General features: G+C 39.7%; 4 protein-coding genes across 4 annotated transcripts; 2 read left to right on the forward strand and 2 right to left on the reverse strand.

Annotated features, from left to right (window-relative positions):
- Positions 1-360: 360 nt before the first annotated feature.
- On the forward strand, positions 361-5730 carry LOC118426397. The gene is made up of 6 exons (XM_035835761.1): positions 361-633; positions 1349-1388; positions 2044-2177; positions 2924-3074; positions 4634-4788; positions 5554-5730. The coding sequence occupies exons 1-6, from the start codon at positions 532-534 to the stop codon at positions 5683-5685; spliced, it is 714 nt and encodes a 237-aa protein (XP_035691654.1). The 5' UTR covers positions 361-531; the 3' UTR covers positions 5686-5730.
- A 650-nt stretch (positions 5731-6380) lies between these two features.
- On the reverse strand, positions 6381-8669 carry LOC118426170. Its single transcript, XM_035835431.1, has 3 exons — positions 8648-8669; positions 8307-8425; positions 6381-7586 (listed from the first exon to the last, which is right to left on the reverse strand). Exons 1-3 carry the CDS (start codon positions 8667-8669, stop codon positions 6855-6857), a joined length of 873 nt encoding a protein of 290 aa, XP_035691324.1. The 3' UTR covers positions 6381-6854.
- Positions 8670-10162: 1493 nt separating this feature from the next.
- LOC118426078 lies at positions 10163-13775 on the forward strand. Its single transcript, XM_035835336.1, has 5 exons — positions 10163-10370; positions 10873-10936; positions 11628-11691; positions 12252-12425; positions 12740-13775. The coding sequence occupies exons 1-5, from the start codon at positions 10336-10338 to the stop codon at positions 12961-12963; spliced, it is 561 nt and encodes a 186-aa protein (XP_035691229.1). The 5' UTR covers positions 10163-10335; the 3' UTR covers positions 12964-13775.
- LOC118426076 (beta-1,3-glucosyltransferase-like) lies at positions 13578-19622 on the reverse strand. The gene is made up of 14 exons (XM_035835335.1): positions 19462-19622; positions 19264-19368; positions 18898-19007; positions 18566-18642; positions 18178-18289; positions 17846-17982; positions 17540-17603; positions 17149-17274; positions 16874-16943; positions 16032-16145; positions 15706-15808; positions 15298-15426; positions 14779-14926; positions 13578-14466 (listed from the first exon to the last, which is right to left on the reverse strand). The coding sequence occupies exons 1-14, from the start codon at positions 19544-19546 to the stop codon at positions 14323-14325; spliced, it is 1524 nt and encodes a 507-aa protein (XP_035691228.1). The 5' UTR covers positions 19547-19622; the 3' UTR covers positions 13578-14322.
- Between the last annotated feature and the right edge of the window lie 109 nt (positions 19623-19731).

Below are 19731 nucleotides of genomic sequence, written 5' to 3' on the forward strand. Positions count from 1 at the left end.
TGTTATTCGATCTCCTGTGAATGTGGACAACATAACGAAGTGAACTTCTGGGAGAAGAAGTATAGAAATAAGTTTTCTTCACCTTCTTTCAAAAAAAAAATTGAAACAACTTAGCTAACACATATTGAGCTGAAAGATCGAAAAGCAACGGCAAAACGGTAAAAATCTAACGAAAAATAGCAATAAAATCAAAACGTTTGATCTAAACTTGAGAATTCATGAAGACGCCTGGCAAAGACGATAAGGGGGCCCGGGCGATTTCATCAGCCGACAGGAAAGGGTCGTTAAATAACTATCTGCCTTGACGCAGATCCTGCGACCAAAGACCAATGAAAATCAGTCTTTCATCTAAGGACGACTTCCTGCCTTGTGGGTGGACATATTCTAATTAACAAATACGTCATTACGTATCAGTGACGTCACTACAGATCGGCGATATTCAGAACAAAACAGCCAGCTCGTCTAAGTCTTAAGTAGTTCAGCAATACGCTTTCTGTTATCTTAGACATTGGGGCTTTGTAACATATAAGGATGAGGAAGGGTTCTAGAAGATGTGTTTTGATGGTCCTGGCCGTGGTGCTGAACATGACGGTTGCTGTTCAAGGTTGGGGTCGGCTGAAGAGAACGCGGCAGGTAGGAGTGCTACATCATTTTTTCTCTAAAAGTAAATATTTTTAGTCTTATAGACGACGTTTCTTAGTGTGAAATGCTATATCAACCATCAAGAATATGTGTTACGAACATAAGGAATGAATGTCTGTCCTGCTTTTTCAGGAATCTCGACTTTTCTATGTACGTACAGCAGTGAACCGCATAATGCTATGTTGGTGTCTTAATCACTCGTACAAAAGCAATATTTCAAATTTGTAAAAAGTGATGTAATTCGTTTTTATGCCCATGTGTTGCAAGGGTAAAGAAATATGTTTTCATTCATTCCATATGCCATTGTATTTTGTAAAATCTAGAGCCCTACCATCATGGTGCAAACCCAAATACCGGGAGCTCCGAAGGCATTGGCCATTAACCCCCAATAATTTGTGTAATTGTGTGCATGGCTGTATAGCATGCACTGTATGTGCGGAATTTGTATGACAAACCCATATTGTGTATATGCACTGCATTTTCAATGGTTTCGTTTAGTAGCTTGAGTGAATGACTCTGCAGTGGTTCGATGTCGATTGGAAGCAGAAGTCATTTTCCTACGCAGAGGCGTCCAACGGCGCTAGCAAACCGCCTGTTTGTCGAACAAAAGGCGCTTTGCTAGCGCCGTTGGACGTTTTTGCATAGGAGAATGTCAGGAGCTTGAGTAGCTATTTTTAACAAGTTCATTTCAACACTTTTCTTTCAGATGGAAGAGTTGCTAGGAGACCGGTTCCTTTCGTTGGAAGGTAAAGTGTTTCATTTTGATACCTCACTACGATGATTTTGCATACAATCTTCCTTTTCAAATGTTACTGCAGTTTGATACATTCCTCTTTTCAGAAACTTGAACACACTGGCCTTATATCTTACCTCACGATAACATTGATATATTGTTTGAGGTAACAATTTTATTCACTCAGTGGGTGTGAGTTATGTGTACAACCTTTATTGTCGACGAGTACACTGGTTTACTTGATGATAAGAATGATAAAATTTATTGCAAATTCTTGTCCGTGGGCTAATTGCAGGTAACAGAAAAGATTCAAACAGTGTAAAAACAATATCACAAGTGTTTACTCTAGTCTAAAGCTGATAAAACCTAACTCTAGATCCCGGGTTATTGGGTTCAACTTTTTCGAAGACAGTGGAAGACGAAAGATCCCACCTTTTCTATTATGTGTGGGTTTTGCGATGTAAGAAGGTTTTCGTTTTGACAGTGAATGTGAGGAAGTTTGGGTGGAATTTGATGGCCTCTTTAAACAGCTCTTTTTTCCGTGATTATAGAAAGAGCAGATTGACATAAAATGTGTTTTGTTTTCCACCACATTTGACGTACATTATTTGCAAGTTCTTTCACAAACGGATAGCCTCTTGTGATGAGACTGTCATGTTGTTGTACAGACCCCCGGCTGTGTGCAGCACGCGTCACTACCCACTGTGTACGTCACCAGGCAGACAGCTATTCCGCACTGGACCGGCAGATGATGGGACTATCCCAGGAAGCACTGCTGCGGCATCTTTGTGGAGCCGAACAGGTGAGGCATGCATGATGGAGGCACGTGTTTTCCTATGTTGTTGGTCTGGTATGTAAAAACGTCAGAAAACACTGCAAGAAAGAAATCAAACTCGTCTTCAAAGCTTCAGTTGGTAAACTTTTAGGACACATATCAGGGGCCTTCTTTTCCCCTGAGTCTGCAAACTATCGCAGGCAAGATTGTTTTCCTTCATTTCATGAATCTATATTTCTCTCCGCGTTTTTGACAGTAAAAGCGTATTATATGAGTAAAAGACCATGTCTATGCAACTGAAAAACTTTTTTCTCTTTTACAAATAAATTTGTGTTCTAATTGTGTAGACCTGATCATTTATCACATTGATTTAGCTCTGAAAAGAAATAACGTGATAACTAGCTGAAAAAGTTGTGATAAAGGATTTTGTTTATAATGTCACATTAATTCACCAAACAAGATTAATACAGCAATGAGACAATGTCGAAAAGATACTATATTTTCTGAGTTCGTATCTAAACAACGTTAGGATTCTTTTCTGTCGACAGTTCAATAAACTTTCGGCTACAACGTCATCATATGGCATGATATATTCTACTAGTCTCCTGCCCTGTAACGTATTGGCAAGTGAAGTTTCGTAGCCGAAAGACTACTGAAACGTCAGCATAGAAAATCCATGAGCTGTGTAAAAAGCAACCCAGAATATAAAGATTTCTCTTGCCCATACAAACTGTTCTAACTGTTGATTTACCAACTTCTTGCCGCTACTCCAGGAGTTCGTGACGTGTCTGGGAGCAGCACCGTTCGCCTGCACCAGTAGGATGATGAGGGCTGTCCAATCCGTCGCGGCCGGCCTGCTGAATGTCACCATCAAGCCCTACTGTCCAAACATTGACTTGCAGATCCTCAATCCAATTTCTAAAGGTTCGTATTCCCTTCCTCATACATTTTTATAGCCACAGACGTACGTAGATGTGGGCGTTAAGTCGGAGCTGCTATTCCCTGAGATAAGCACAACTTACTCTTTAACGTAAATCAGGACATTGCTTATCATTGTCATCGTTCAACTGTTTATCATGTTTACTAAAGAAGGTTATTTTTGCGTGTGGATGGATTTTTTTTGAAACTGTGAATGGATCCGTATGATATTTGTTATGTGGGTATGTTAGCAAAATGAAGGGCGATTTAAAATCCGGACCATTTAGTGGCTTTTAAGTACTACTGCGAAAATCTTCAAGTCAATACGGGTAGATACTACCACGTACGTAATGTAGGTGTTCTTAATGAACATGTGTTAACATTCCTTTACTCTTTTCGAGACTGGAATCGTATTTCTTCTAGATGTTGTTACCGTCGATATAGAGATAGTATCAGTACGTGCCACGGGGCTACTAATCCAACAACTAACTTTTCAAGAAAGTTACAACGATTGATGGTGTTCAGTTCTACAAGCCTTGAGTGTGTTTTGCGTTTGTCTTTGATTCACTTTTTGGTCAGATCTTAGCGACCCGTATGCACTCGTGGGTCCTGTCTGCCAGGCTAGGCTAATTGAACACGGTACTGAGCAACTGTCGAGGGAAACTGTTCGTCTGTGTGTCGCCGCCAGGACTGGTACTCGCTGACTGTGGGGTAAATGAGAAAACCACATCAAAGGCAAAAACACTTGCAGGTCAACTTTCAAGAAAGGTGGACGAGTCAAAGCCAATAGATAGGAAACCTTTCTTCTCTAGAGAACGGAGCACCAATTAACACGATGTCAGATGTACGTATGTACATCCGACATTGCCGTCAGGTCTGATTTATAGAGCAAGAACTCTTGAATCCCCACAGAGCTTCATTGAATGGGAGGCAGACTGTGTTATGTAATTTTATCAATATATTATATGTGTAATCAATAGCGACTCGCCCACACCGCATGAAAAAACATCGTTGTCTGAAAGCATCCCTTAAAGAGATGGAACAACTACAGTGTGAGGCATATAAAAGCCAGATCATCATGACTTTTTTACGAGCCCGTGAACGATTACACAAAACAATGCTTCAGATAAAACAAAGCATCATCATTACAGCAAATATGATAGGTCTGATGTTCTAATCTGAGATAAAATTCGCAGTACGAAACGCCTCTGGTGCATTGGTGCTCATGTACGGGCGTGTGTGGTTTATTTCCGGTTAATGCGCGTGCACGTACGCGTTTTGTTCTGTGGCAATGACCCGGAGTTTGGTAGTGTCACAGCTACATTTAAAACAAGTGCTCCCCTATGTCTAAAATTCGACATTCTCTTTAACAATTGTGACATCTTGACCAATCTTTTAGCACCTACCTCTCACCAGCTACATTTATCATTTTTCTATTAGGAAGGTCACCCTATGGTACACATTGTGTGAATGTTCTCTGACCTTCCATGCATCCATCTAGGATAGCGTCATGTGCCAATTTGAAGGTGACCCTTACTTTTGCGTGTATTCTTTTTTTTTCGCAGTACGCTGTGAGAAGTCCGAGTTTGAACACTGCCTGTATGCGGGCCGTATGGCTGGACTCCCATGGACCCCTTGTCGCGCACGCGCACACAGCTACCGCTGCTTCTCCCAGACCTGCATGCAGGACGCTGTGGAACCGGTCTGGACCGCCTGGCAGGTAACGGAAGTACGAAGGCCCAGAAACACAGTGGCTCGAGAAAATGATTTACATACACGAGAAAACTTGTCGTTGTCGGCCTTTGTATAAAACAGAACATTTGCATGAAAGTTCATCTGCGTCGGTTTAAGAAAGTGTAGTCTTCAATGGAATAGAACATTTTTACGTGGGTGCAAGTGGACGGAAATGAAAAGGTAAGCTAGGGATCAACTATCCATTAGTGTTAACGAGGACTTTTGTTGTAAGAACTTTAGTCAAAAGGCTGTCTTCCGGTCACAAGGACTGATAGTTGAGTGGTTCTGCATCAGTGTGGGCGGGAGGTTTTTAATAACACGATGAAGGTCAAGGTGCTCTTACGCCTCAAGGACGTGCTATTTTCGTGACATTTCCAACCTCGTTCAAGTGATTAGAGTAGAATTATAGTTTAAACTTTATTGCAAATTCTTGCCCGTGGGCTAATTGCAGGTAACATGAGAGATTCAGACAAAGTAAAAACAATATCAAAGGTGTCTACTCTAGTCTAAAACTAGTAAAAGCTAGCTCTAGATCCTAGGTTATTGGGTTCGACTCCTTTTTAGAAGACAGTGAAAGATCCCACTTTTTCTATTATGTGTGGGTTTTGTGAAGTTAGAAGGAGAATTGTTTTCTTTTTGTCGGTGAATGTTAAGAAGTTTGGATGGATGTTATAGTGTATGCGACTGTCAGGAAAGTAATTGGATTCTGAACTCATCCATCAGAGGAATTATTTGACTTTTGTCCCCTCAGCTACTGGCCCATGCAGCAGAAGCGACATACAGCGACCCGACGGTGTGCCAGCAGCTCGACCCCGTCAGTGCCGGGTCACCAGGAGACCCGAACACTCCCCACCATAGCCTCTCTGAGTACGACTACTACTAGCTGCAGTAGGGGTCAGACCACACTGTTATTACAGATTCTAGCGTAGAGACCGGCTAGTGCTAGACGTCATAATTAATGAAAGTAGGTTTTGAAATACGCTTCTCCAAACGAAATAGGATGTTGAGTTTGACTAGATAAACAGACCGAAGAACGGTAGCCATCCAGGAAGAAAGCTCGCTGTTAAAGTTAAACGTATTTCTGTAACGTAAGTAACGCAATCATGGCCACCCGAAGTGTGAAAGGGGGTAAACGCAGATATCCTTAAACTGTCACTGTTGTAGGTATTTCGTCTGACTTCACTGTCTTGTTTTATCAATAAGGCATCAACTATCAACTTATTCTAAGCAATAAGACAGAAATCTGGTACCTGAGAAATGTCGACTATCACAGATTCCGTGCTACTCTGCCGACCAGGGGTAATAAAGAGGATCGTGTTTGAGTGTAAGAATCTGCTATGTCATGAGTACTGTTTACTGAATAAGGCACGGTTTATATTACCCTATTTCAGGTCTAAATGAAGCACTAATAACTACTTTCAATGTATATCTTGAGAGCAGATACAAAGAGGGGGGTTGAAGCGATTAGCTAGCGCTACCATGGAGCACAAATCGTCTGATGCGCCGATGAGTTACATATCTTTTATATCGGCAGTAGCAATTGTAAAAGAATTAACCAAAGCGCAGAGCACGTTGAACTTCATGTTTTCTCATACGATATAATTCATTCTAGTGATTGATTTACTTTAATCCCTTTGATGAATCCCTGACAAAATGGAAACACTTCTTAAATGTGCCTCCTTCTTATATATAGAGGCTTGGTAGCAACACAAGCTGAAGGAACACATGAGGTAGTACAATATGTGCAATGTACTACTGGGATACATAACATGGTCACCATGACTACGGCAACTTGTATCAAACCGGGTTTCCTTTTTTTGGTCTCCAAAATGGTGGCTGTAGATTCATTACTCACCCTGAGCGTAATCGTCTCCATAGCAACTAATACCAAAGCCACTGTGTATTTGGTCGTCAATAATCATACTTGATATAAAAATCAATGTAACTACGCTACCATACACCAATACAACAAGAAGACGACTCAATAGATTATAGCATTATCAAAGTAATAGCTACATAATATAAATGACATTACAATAAAATTTGAGTTGCTTAAATCGGCATGTCAAACTCTAATTCGGGACTTTTACAGTCTATCGCGAGAGGTTTCGGAATCCGGGTGACGGGTGGTACCTTGGAGACCTCCATCTTTCCGTCTTTCTTGACGATGTTCACGTACGTCCCACTGGTTCCTATGAAGTTACCATCAGTGTTTATGTACAAGCCGCGAGTGTTAATGTAATTACCCTTCACGTTGATGTAAACACCATTCGTGTGTACGTAATTTCCGTTAGAGTGTAGACTGATGTTTATCTTACCATGAAGAGCCTTACGGAGGAGTTTCCGCAGGTCTTTATGCGTGGCGCTACTCGGGAGGACTCCGAACTGAATCAACAGAAATAAAAGGATGTCCTCCTCTGTTGACGATAGCGAACTCATTGCGACGATTTTGTTTTGTTTGGCCGCCTGAGCGGTGGCCGGCCGGTCTAACAGTGAAAAGTTGTCCATGTCGAAGGAGTACGTTTCCCTGGCGACGCTTGACGCGCAGATGGTGTCTCGACGGCGTCTTGACGATGAGCCCGACGATCTCTCCTTGTGTTTTGCTTTCCTCCCTCTTTCGTCCGACCCCGCGCTGTCTGAGTAAGAATCTGCCGGTCTCTGTCGACTTTTCCTTCCTTTCCTTCTCCTCTTCTCATCGTCCGTGAGCGACAGGTCAGATATGCTGGAGCTGCTGAGAGATTCGAGCTCGACGGCGATGGGCAAGCTCAAAAACTCCTCGGGAACCTTTGCGATAATCAGAAATAAGAAGTCATTTATAAAACAATAAAAGTTATTTTCCACCATATGCTCAGTAGTTGCGTAAAATGAATGCATAGAGCTCTATAAATCTAGAATCTATAAGCTCCCATTTTCCACATTTTTGAATCTAAATGATAGTTACTGTGCCTTCTCCATGCATTCCTCGTACTTAAGTACATTCGCCAGAAGGTTATATTTGGGGCGTGTTTTTTTGTCTGTCTGTCTGTCTGTCTGTCTGTTTGTCAGCAGCATAACTCAAAAAGCCTTGGATGGATCCTGATGATATTTGGTAGGTGGGTAGGAGTTAGGAAAATTAATATCAAGTTCGATAATGGGCTCCTTAGCGGCTTTTTAACTGCGTTTTTTATATCTCGCACTCTAGACATGCTATGGTCGTGCTCAGTTTAAGTGGTAGATAGCTCTTGTTTGTTACTGTCATACTTATACATCTTCTTCCGGACGTTCAACGTATAAGTCTTCCGAAATCATTCTCCGAGATACATTGTTACTCATTATTTGCATAGTTATGTATCAAAGACAGTCTGTTTTGTTTTGTTTTGTTTAAAAAAACATCTAGGCTGTTTGATAACCATTTACAACAAAAAGTACATTTACCCAGCTTTGCCAGTGCACGCGGCAAGTGATTCTGTGCACATGTCTCGATACATATGACAGAGTCTATCATATAGAAGTGGCTATCTTCACCTTAGCTCTCAGCTTGGCCCAGTGATCGACCCTCCTAGATCTTCTTGCCTTGACAACAGGATCGTCAGAAGGCCAAAGCGAGAATCTGGAAGAGGTGGCGAGATTTGTGCTAGAACAAGCTAATGCTCACCACATATCCGTGAAAAATGATCAATGATAACTGATAGTATTCGCATTACAAAGCTGACCAAAATTATGATTATTGTTTGAATATACGTATACACTCTACAAGCTATGTAAAAATGAATACAGTGGGATACGACTCAAAATAAGCAGTGCCATCAAATACAGAGATTGCATTGATAGTCTGTTATATATATATAGATGTCCATTGTACTTACTTTTCCCGTCTAGGCCTTTCATCACGACGTCTGGACATGTCTATAGATGGGTTCTCAAAGCGATGAATTCGGCAACATTAAGACCAAATAGTCCAGACTTGATGTCCCACATCCTCAGGAATATTTTCGATTGAGGTCACCAATGCCAGAAAACCTCCATAAACCATCAGTTTCAGTTGTATTCAGAAAAGCAACAGCTCTCAGTGGCTCCTCGCTGAGTACTGACCGAGGTTGCTACGCCGTCTGTTTGAGAAACAACACAGAAGACAGGCTGTGACTATGGTGATAACATAACAAAGTCATGTACAGTACTGTGCAGGCTATCCCAAAGAAGTGGCTTTCTCCAACTCAAGTCAATACATAAATAAACGATAGTGCACACGCAGCTGATAAAGAAATACAAGATTGGAGTATCATTTTTCTTTAAGAGCAAGTGATTGCTAAAGAAGCCCCACCAAAATTGGGAATATACTCCGCCGGATTGAAGTATAGATCCATAATTCATGATTTAGTACCCAAGCACAAAAGACACGTGTACTAAGAAAGGCTTGTTCGTGCACGACATGCTTTTCCAACAAAGGTTTTGCCGCAACAATTGATAAATCAAAGGCATAACTGGTTTCTATCGTGTAGAGTAGGTAATCGTACACCTCAACATATTTGTAGACAAAATCTTACGTTCTACAGATATATTGTTCAGTAGTAAACCTCTTTTCCTACCCAGTTCGATATAATTAATAATTCAAAGGGCCGTTTTGTCTTGGGATTGAATCATATACCCTTCCCTTGTGTTGACTGTCATGTTTTATAAAAGCCATGAATACATGAAAGTGGTAGATGAACAGGTTCTGAAGAAGCCTTTCAGCTTTTATCATTGCTTTGTCCGCAAGCTATTGATACAGGTGACAGGAGAGAATGATGTTATTCTTGGGCAGACCTGGCATGTTTGTCTCTCAGGATTTCCGGTGGATTCTTGCAAGATTTTCTTCTGGTTTTCTTTCCGGAAAGCGATATTTGCCCCAAAAAAGTTATAAGAGAATTACCATTGTTGTAGAATGATACTATTAGAGACTAGAGGCCTTTACATGGATAACCTGTAATATGGGCCAGTCTAGCTTCCTGATTATATGATTGTTAAGCGTTCCTTAAAGTTGCATCTGCATTAAGATAGAACAAACTCCACATAGAACAACCGAAATCTTTTATACTGCGCGCATCAACATGAATATACAATCATCTAAAATCTTCCGCTCACATGGGTGGGGGAATACTAATTCACCATTGATGAAAAGAAGTGCTACTGCCAAAGCAGACCAAACAAAAATGCAATATTGCATTGACAATAAGTTCATTTTCATATCAATGGCTGCATAGTAACACAAGGTTTAGTCACGACAGGCCGTTCGTTTGCCATAAAATTCGTGATAGATCACTCAAGGTTCTTCGCAGAGGGTTATGGGATCGAACTGAGCAAGCCAAATCCAACTGCATAGCAACCAGGTTGCTAGGCGACGCCTTGGATAAGACGCCGTGCAGCACCCATCGGAGACCATTCCCAGACCTGACCTCCGGGAAGCATCAGCCAAGGCGAGAACTCCCGACTACTGACCAGACAGTTGTAAGAACTGTGGGTTGACAATCGGCTGCACCGTCAAGACTTCTGCCTGTGATATCACTCCAGAATCATCATGACTGACTACACTCTCATCCACCCCAAGCACAGGTAAACTCCCTCCATTATATTTATGGTCTTCAGGAAGTGAGAAGAAAGCAATACCCTGGGCTCTAGTTAAGGTAGAATCCTGTTGCTTTGGCTTTGTTATCAACGTTAGAATAACCTTTTGGAGAATTACATAGATTATTAATAGGAATTGAGAAGTCTGTAAGATATGAATTTGTGAATTTGGCCTACGGAGGATCTAGAAGGCGATTGTAGGCTGGTAAACGAAAATATATATGTATAAGACATCCACATCTCTGTTTGTCAATATACATATAGTTTCCCTGGCAACACATTGCAACATACACAGTTGCACCGATCTAGTCCTCTAAACTCATTCAATTGTATTAAACTTTTCTTAAGATCGTTATAGTATATTAATGCCTTTCCATTAGAATATGTGTTTCCATGAATCAATATAGCCATAGATATATTTTGGTTTCAAATCTTCGTTTAAATTCTATAATGTGACAAATTATAAATCCAGTGTGAAATTGTTTTTCAGCTGGCAATGCTGGCCCAGCCATGGTCATGGACACAGCGGTAGTGATGGCAAACTGCAGCACACGGTAAGTACAGCATTACCATTCCTAGCAAAAAAATTAACATAAGGTCCTTAACACTGACAAATACGCTTACAGTATAATAGCCGTACATCCCTAGCAGCTACATGCCAATACGATGCTGTAAAACATTCGGAGAATGCTAGTTGTCAAAATAAGATTCCGCAATGTTTAGATCTGAAAACAGATTGATGGAGGCTTCCCAGCGTATCATGTAGTAGAAAAATTAGAATTTTTAAAGGAAATGCAAAGTTCCAAGAAAAGATATGTTTTATGCTGTTTCTGCGTATAAAAGTCAAAACCCATGCTTTATAAATGAAGATAGTAAAGCGGTACGTTGCTGAGGACGCCGTATCCATGGAGACAGTATTGTTGTATGTGGGAAGACCCTATGTTCAAAATGATGGTGTAATGAAATATGAGCGTGTGAACTCTTTACTGTCCTGTTGTTCTCAAACAATACGTATCCAGGCGGCCTGTCATGCCCAATCATTGAGCAGTATTAATATAAATAAATTTTATCGACAATACTGTTTTATGATTAGCGTATGTTGTTATTCACTTTGTTGCAATTGAAAAATGAAATGAAATCAATATCCTAGTTATTTCATATATTTAGATTTTTTTGTTTACGCTACTTAACCCCCCACTGTTACAATATTTTTTATTCATGTCTGACATGTTATTGATGTTACAGGGGTCAAGCTTCAGGTTTGGTGGCGGCGGCCGTGAGGTTGAAGCACTTGAGGATTTCCACAAAGGTAAGTGTCAAACCCCGTGTACTTCTAACCGTACCTTCCCTCCACATTAGATCTGTAACAATTCCTTTGTAAATATTCGATTTCGTCTTTAGGATGCAGGAAATATAGGGAACCGAACTCTTGCCTCTTAAAATTGAGACGAACATGCTTTAAAATTCAGATGAAGACACGGACAAGGCAGTTATAACTATCACATGCACATGTGGTCTTGCACATGTATATTGGTGACATACGCCACTTCACCAATCGATTCTTAGCTGAACAAATTGACATAGAGTAGGAGGAAATACGCATTGTTTTAGGTTTTCTGTACCCTGGACAAGGGTTTACTGAAGTTGCCGAGCTTACATTGTGATGATATTTGAAATGTGAATCCCAAAGATGTACGTTGTATATTGACCTAATCATAGGGCCTGTCCTTGGTACTGAAATGAATTTCTGGGTTTGATATCCTCAGTTCTCGACAAGCCTTGTGTGTTTTTTGTGTGTGTTGGAAAAAGTGTTGACTTTGGGTCCCCTAGCGGTTTGTTCCCATGCTAATGGACATACTATCCTTACAGAGAAACACCACAAGTGGCCAGTGGCGGTGTCCTGGCAGTATAAGAACGGCACAGTGACTGGCATCAACAACGAGACCTTCTCCGAGTTGGTCATCCAGGAGTCCCGTGGTAACAAGAAGCTCCGCGGACAGAACAACTTCTACAACACCACGGGCAACTACTTCAATGCCTCAGGTATATATCAATGTTGAATGGGCGTACTCTGTGACTTGATTTTGGCTAAAAAAATGTTAGACTCAATGCAGTGGCTATCTATGGACTGGAACGTATAAAAGTCAGAAAGCTCAGCAAAGTATTGAATCTCTGTCAACCAGATGACTAAAACACCCACGCCACCATTTTCATCAACGACTAGGAACACTTGCAGATGTGAACACTTTAGTGATTGCTTTGCATGTATTCAAACAAACAGAATCGAAAACGCCCTTTATCTGCTACAACACAGTTTTTGTTGTTGGCATCCTATATAACCCTCATTACTCTTCCAGGTAATTTCGCTAAGACATCGGGCAACTACTACCACGCAGCCGGCACCTACGCCAACACCACCGGCAACTTCTTCCACACTTCTGGCAACTTCTTCAACGTCCTGCCCAAGAAGAACAACGAGGGCGGACAGCTCGGGGCAGGAGGGTCGGTGGACTCCAACGCGCCGGCCCTGACTAACGGGGGTGGCGCCGGCGGTGCCAGGGGAGGCGGTGGCTGCTGCTAGATCACACACAAGCAGCTGTACACGTTCAGATCGCTGCTATTGATCCCTGTAATCTCCAAGCAGATGTCAGCATGAAAAAATCTGGCTGCCAAGTACATGTACATCTGACACCCAACCATTTTAGGTAGGTACAGTCAGAAAACGCTACGATATTCCATCCTGACATCTGCTCCTAGATGGATCTCTGTTCAAATTTCAGTCCTTTATTCCGAGTTCAGTGTTGTTGATCATCATCATCATCATCCGGGCGTGTTGTTGATGCGACTGTCTTAACGTATGCCATACATGAGAACGGTGTTGTACAAATCCTCAGTATTTCAAAAACACATGTGATGTGTTAGAAAGTAGCAAAGCTCTGAAGAGTTTTTATACACATGCAGACAACCATGGGAGAAGAATATTTGTCTGTTTTGTAGCAAGATATACCATTACAAAGATCGCAACAGAACACATGTAAATACCACAGTCAATATATCTAAAGTGTAAGAAGGATTATATCATTCATCATTATTGAATGTCCATCAGCTTAACAAGGGCTAGGGGTAAATCTTTTACAATTATAGTTACTTACAAGATACATGTACATTGAATTTTGCACACAAGATGACTCTTAAGGCAATAAATGTATATTTAGTTGCAACAACGAATTCGGAATGTAACACATAGTGATGTAATGGATACATATAACATTTTAAAAATGTAGATTTGCATCATTTTGAAGCAGCAGATTTGCACTGTTATTATTGCATTTTCCCAAGGCATTGCCATTATGCATGAAATTATTAATAAAGGGTGGACTTAACAAAACAGTATGTATTAGTCAATGTGTTGCATTTAAATTATTGATAAAGTGGCAGTATTGCATTAGTGGCAATAGCAGCTGCAAAATTGTTACAATATTCATTAACAGCAGGAATCACATGCACAGGTACCATAACAAAGTACATGTGTCCTGTATAAATTAACTACCTTCCACAAGAACCAATTAAAATCATAACTTTCATTACAATTGCATATAGATAAATCCGTATTAGCTCCTACACTGTCTAAGCTAAGAAATACTATAGCTAAGCAAGACTTTCATATGGCCTAAAACTTTCCCTGAAAGAAAAAAACACTAAGTAGCCAGGGTTTTAATATCACAGTCGACATAGAAATACTACCAACAACAACTACCACACAGATATTGCAGATAAAACAGGTAAAACTGCCACTATTCAACCAATTTAAGGCACATTGTGTTAGTAGGTCCGATTGCACTAACCATGTTAATTGCATCAAATCAGATCACTGAAAATTTGGTTAAATTTTTCATTGCATCTGAACGAAACTCAATTAATCTACAAGAACCTAAACCCACTATAGCTCAGTGTGATTGTACCCCTCGCTATCTGTCAGCAGGTACTTGTTATACACTTTGTAAGGGTCTGTGTTCCAGTGCTTGTGGAAGGACACAGGGGGCTGATGGGATAGGTACCCTTTGGAATAGTCTGCAGGTCTAGCCTGGAACATAAAGAAAAGAAAAATAACATTTTTATTGAACATGAAATGCACTGACTAAGTACACAAAATGGAAAACTGGAACTATATTGGTTGTCAGATTAACATTCTTACACTAGGTAAATGGCTGTCTGAGTAAATAATTAAGTGAATGAATAAACAAATGAATGAATGTAAGAAAGAATGAACAAACAAATGTCATTGTATCCTGAATCACAAATGACATGCTCAAAAACATGTAGACTGCTCCTAAGACACCAGGCAGTAGCTTAAGTATTATGTTCTGGTCAGTGAAAAAAGTTTCCAAGACCCTACCTGATGGAACAGCTGACTGTGCACCACATGGACACCTGCAGATACCTCCGAACACATGCCCAGGATCATGTCATCTGGGGAGTCATCAGCAGGGCAACCACAGCTGGACTGCAACAGTTTGGTCACACCTGCTCTACTCAGTACCATTCTGTAGTGGGAAAAGCACAGAATCATTCTGAAAACAGCACAATATATTAAACTGATCGTGATGTTAAACAAAAGAAATATCAGCTACAATGGAACAGTCTCCCCGCAGATGTTGTAGCTGCCGAAACTGTTAATGCCTTCAAGTAAAAGAGTACACGCCTAACCCAACATAAACTCTCATTACATACTCTTTTTACAAACTCTTGACACTAGTTTTAAATTGTTAATTGTTAGAAGTGGATTCTATAGGCAAATTCATTGCCGCCTATCCAGTGACATGATATATGATATGATACAATGTGTCAGTTTCAAAAGACAATTTTACCTTTAAAGACGGCTGGAATTATAAATCATAAAACGAGTAATACTTGCCCTCCTCCTCCTGTTATATAGGCATAGCCTGAGTCTACCCCTCGTGTCAGTCCATAGCCATACCGCTCTCCTAAGAAGATGGGGTCAGTTGGATCATAGCAGCTGAGGACAACCAGTAATCTGGGCACACTGAAAGAACATAGTGTTGGTCAGTAAACAAAGTGTCACACATCACAGATATCTATTTAATTAAACTTTTTTGTTTTTTTGTTTAAACTTTGACATAACGTAATCAACAAATGCATAGAATCGGTGTTAAATTACATGTACCTTAAAATTTCAGCTTTATTTCTTTGCCGCAAATCTTGCAAAGCCAATAAGATACCTACATGGATGGGATTAGATACTGATCTGCAGGCTTCAGAGTCTGTATCTTTAGAGTCTACATGTTGACCATTCTTTCCCTACCTTAACAAGGTGTCATCATCAGCAATGACCAGCCAATCCATCTTCTTCAAACTTTCCTTGGAGTGAAACTCTTTGAGAATGGCATAGACTTTCCCACAGTGGCCTAGGGGCAGCCAAAAACAAATGCATTAACACTTTTACCAAGCATCATCTGATTATTGATTTGATACAAGAGTGCAAGTTATCATAACAAAACCATCTTCTCTTGTATGTTTATTGGAAAAGTGGTTCAAGTTAAAGTTGCAGTAATATGTTTATGTAGTAGCTTTCTAAACTTGCACTAAACTTGCACTAAACTTGCACTATGTTCATATGATCATACCAACCTCTCTCTGTGTTTGGCACCCCTGTAGTGACTGTTGGAATGGTAGAGTCTTCCTTGTCGCTATAGTATGTTATATGCCTGGCATGCTTCCCCCATGTTTTCTTAACAACAGGCACTGATAAAAAGAAAGATGAAAATAAAACCATCATGAAGAACACATAAATGTAATGATTCACATAAGTATATAAAAAACTGTTCATGGACATCCTCCATACAACATCCTTCATGTGACAGTATCTACCATGAACTCTAAATGGTTTTCCCTCAAATACTATGAAAGTACCAGAGCAAAAATATTTAGCTTTTGGTCTTCATTCCCCCTCCACTCTATAATATGTGTTAAATCTACCTTATAAAGTTATCATTTAAAGCTGGTGTGTTTCCCCGAAGGCTGGTTATTTTGTTAGAAACAAATGTGGTACTTCTGCCAACTCAAAATCCAATAAAAAAGATATTGATAACATTTCCTGGAGGACACAATTACTCATTACCCTTGACACAGTCTTATCACTATGAACACATTGTCAGACAGCCATAAATCAATTTTATAGTATTGGTATCTATGACACCTTGTCAAACACAATGTTATATTTTATGATTACATGAACCCTTATCATCTTTGTGTTGAAAGTTACAAAGTTATTACTGATGTCCCACTATTACTTCTAGTACACAAATGTATATAGAATACAAACACACAGTCTATAGCTAGTCTCTAAGAACTTTTTGCCAGATTTGGTATACATGTACATCATTCCCGCCTTTTACAATTGTTGCAAAATACCTGTCGCCATATACTTTGCATGTTGTGCAACCGTTCATTCATTCATTCTCATCACAAACCTCTGTCTTTGTGATATTTCTCACAGGTTTTTACAGCAAAGAAAACTGTCTCCTCTGGCACTGGATCCCCCTGGAAATAAAAAAAATTCTGTTCACATTCAGTAAGAATTTTTATGTCTTAAAAGTTAAAGTACATGTATAACTACAAAAGAAAAAAGAAAAAAAATGCTTTGAATTACAGATATCATATCCCTCATATGCATGATACATGGTTTGTATCTTCAATCTCCTCAAAGTTGACAATCAAAACAAAGAAAAATAAAAACAAAACTTACACATTGTGGCAATTTGGTAGGGAAAGTTGTTACACACTTGACATTGTCATTTTGTGGACCTGCACAGAACTGTGGCACATCTGTAAGTCTGACTCCTTTCCCACTGTCATAGATGTACATGGCTATCTGTGATGACAGACAAGATTTAGGATTAGACCTTCAACAACTAATCAATGATTCAAATAAAACAAAAGTAATATTGTGATTGTTGAGACAGCAAAACAAAGTTTCAAAAGCATGATTCATGTACATCATAAAACACATGTACACTACTTATACCATTTAATAAGGATGCACAAGAGTTAGCATACTTCTGTAAAAAGCTTTCCTTTTACTTTATCAAGCTTAAGGATACAAACTAAAAATCACAGTTCATCATTGCCATCCCTACCTCATGTTTAAGATCAATGGTGAATTCACTCTGATGACTTTCCTCAGACCATCTTTTTGCTAGCCTACAGAATGGAAAAGACACCAGAAAACAATTAACACAATTACTTGCATACAAGGGTATAAATATCATTGTGTCACTAGCTAGACTCAGACTTTAAGCATATCTACCAGATCAGTTCAGATGAATAAGTCATGTATTATTGACGTATTTCAATATTTGAGATTAAATACTATCTATCGTGGTTGTCAAACTATAACGAAAATATAATAATAAGTTGATTATAAATATTATGATAACTTGTACCTATTGAGCAGTGGGGCACTGAGAGCCCAGCCTGCTGAAAAGTCTGGGTAAGAGAAGGACCCAGGGTTTTGGTGGAAGACAAAGTGGTGGATAATGGTGGCTTCCTGGTCTACTAGAGCATGGCCTAGAAAAAGTTCCTAAGGAAACATAACAAAAAATTAGATTTATTGTAAGGAGAACAGATATAAGAGTAAAGTTTCTCATCACATTCATAGGCATACTATATAATAATTTCACATAGTTGAATGAAGTCTGTCACAAACATATTGATTACATGCCCTTAACATTCATCTTAGATAAAAACATCAATGGCATAAATTATTCAGAATCACCTTTTCAGCATCATACTTCCTGAGAATGTCGAGCAATGGCAGGAGTTTCACAGCTGTGTCATCTTCACAAAAGAACACCCAGGCTGCTCTCTGCCCAAAGGTCTGGGAAATTCTGAAGGGAATGCATCAATGGTGCAAGCTGTTACAAAATCAAGCATAAAAGGAACAAAAGCAAACAGCAACTGCTGTTTCGAAACAAGGAAAAATATTCAGTTCAGCCAAAAAATAAAGAGTATTTCTGAATTTTTTAAAGCTCTCCTTGAGGGAAAAGTTACTCTGCTACGTAAATCGTATATCTTATTCGTTTGTTGTATATACATTGTATACATGTTCTACTGTTGTATCTCTGCCAAATACTTTAGATTCTATGTTTGTCAAACTCACTTACTTGGGAAGGTAGGGAAGGATGGTCCACGCCCCCCGGCCTTTCCACTCCTCATGCAACAGTACAACTGTCGGTGGCTCCTGACATCACAAACCATACATTCAAAATATTTTCTTTACTTTAAAGCAAATGACACATACTAATTCAGCATGCTATTGTGCACATATGATTATGACAGAGCTTCTTTAATTCAATAAAATTGAGCAAGTATAATTTGGCCAAAACATGGGAAGCAAGCACAACAGATATGAAGTATGAACAGAATTGTTTCAAATAGTTGGAACCATTTCACCACATTGCTGTATGGTGAAGGCAAAATGCAAAATGAAACACACCTGTTGAATGTCCTGAGCTTGTTGCCTGATGTTTTCTCTGAGCTGGCGAGCCTTTTCTGTGTGGTAGCTGTACTTCTGGCTCTGGATGATAATTACCACATCCTGCAGTCCTAATAAAAAAAAGATGTGTTCCGAAATATTTCATACGTATACTGACGTCTGAGAGCACATAATAGTCATCTAATTTATTGTGATCGTCCTTGTTGTTGGTAAAGTCAATTTGAATGTTGATAAGTGACTCCATCCTTCTTATCTGCCATTTTGGGAATTTGAACATAACATAGCTTTGATTAGCTTTCACGTGCTAATACCCTAAGTACATTAGATGAAGTGCAGCATAGAACCTCCATACCAGCTGACCCTTACCTATATTATTGCCATGATTATCCCCTTGTTGACGTGTTATGTCGTCTGCTACACCAGGACCGGTCTGACCGGAATCTTTGGGCTCGGAGGCGGCGACAAGCAGACCTGAAAATGGAAGGTATTCACTCAGATAAGGTTCTAATAACACTAGTGAACAGACAGATATCAAAAGGAAACAAAATATAAGCAATGATCTACCTAAAACCAGCACTGAAAGCTTGTAAACTGTGCGATGTATTTTGACTTCTGCCGCCATTTTGTTCGAAGTGTACTCAGTAACCATGCAAGGATTTAAGCAGTTTAGAAATTTTGAAATTGATTGAAAACACGAGCAAGTTTCAGTTTTTTGACACCTTTTGTAACGTAAGTAGCGGTTTACGTAATCAGTAACGATATAAAAGGACTCAAATGAGAAGACAAGTCAACATAGATAGGAATTATTCCAAGCTCCTTCTTCCCTGAACTGCT

This window comes from Branchiostoma floridae, chromosome 11 (assembly GCF_000003815.2).
Source record: "Branchiostoma floridae strain S238N-H82 chromosome 11, Bfl_VNyyK, whole genome shotgun sequence".
Classification (NCBI taxonomy): Eukaryota; Metazoa; Chordata; class Leptocardii; order Amphioxiformes; family Branchiostomatidae; genus Branchiostoma; species Branchiostoma floridae.

What these genes read in the sequence shown, in the direction of transcription:
- LOC118426397 (XM_035835761.1), top strand. Translation starts at nt 532, where the DNA reads ATGAGGAAGGGTTCTAGAAGATGTGTTTTGATGGTCCTGGCCGTGGTG. An exon ending in GGCTGAAGAGAACGCGGCAG is followed by an intron (nt 634 to 1,348) that starts GTAGGAGTGCTA and finishes CTTTTCTTTCAG; the next exon opens with ATGGAAGAGTTGCTAGGAGA. An exon ending in CCTCAATCCAATTTCTAAAG is followed by an intron (nt 3,075 to 4,633) that starts GTTCGTATTCCC and finishes TTTTTTTCGCAG; the next exon opens with TACGCTGTGAGAAGTCCGAG.
- LOC118426170 (XM_035835431.1), bottom strand. Translation starts at nt 8,669, where the DNA reads ATGAAAGGCCTAGACGGGAAAA. An exon ending in GAAAGGCCTAGACGGGAAAA is followed by an intron (nt 8,426 to 8,647) that starts GTAAGTACAATG and finishes GGTGAGCATTAG; the next exon opens with CTTGTTCTAGCACAAATCTC. An exon ending in GGGCCAAGCTGAGAGCTAAG is followed by an intron (nt 7,587 to 8,306) that starts GTGAAGATAGCC and finishes ATTATCGCAAAG; the next exon opens with GTTCCCGAGGAGTTTTTGAG.
- LOC118426078 (XM_035835336.1), top strand. Translation starts at nt 10,336, where the DNA reads ATGACTGACTACACTCTCATCCACCCCAAGCACAG. An exon ending in ATGGCAAACTGCAGCACACG is followed by an intron (nt 10,937 to 11,627) that starts GTAAGTACAGCA and finishes TTGATGTTACAG; the next exon opens with GGGTCAAGCTTCAGGTTTGG. An exon ending in ACTTGAGGATTTCCACAAAG is followed by an intron (nt 11,692 to 12,251) that starts GTAAGTGTCAAA and finishes CTATCCTTACAG; the next exon opens with AGAAACACCACAAGTGGCCA.
- LOC118426076 (XM_035835335.1), bottom strand. Translation starts at nt 19,546, where the DNA reads ATGGTTACTGAGTACACTTCGAACAAAATGGCGGCAGAAGTCAAAATA. An exon ending in TAATCATGGCAATAATATAG is followed by an intron (nt 19,008 to 19,263) that starts GTAAGGGTCAGC and finishes TTTTTTTATTAG; the next exon opens with GACTGCAGGATGTGGTAATT. An exon ending in CCATTGATCTTAAACATGAG is followed by an intron (nt 17,275 to 17,539) that starts GTAGGGATGGCA and finishes CTGTCATCACAG; the next exon opens with ATAGCCATGTACATCTATGA.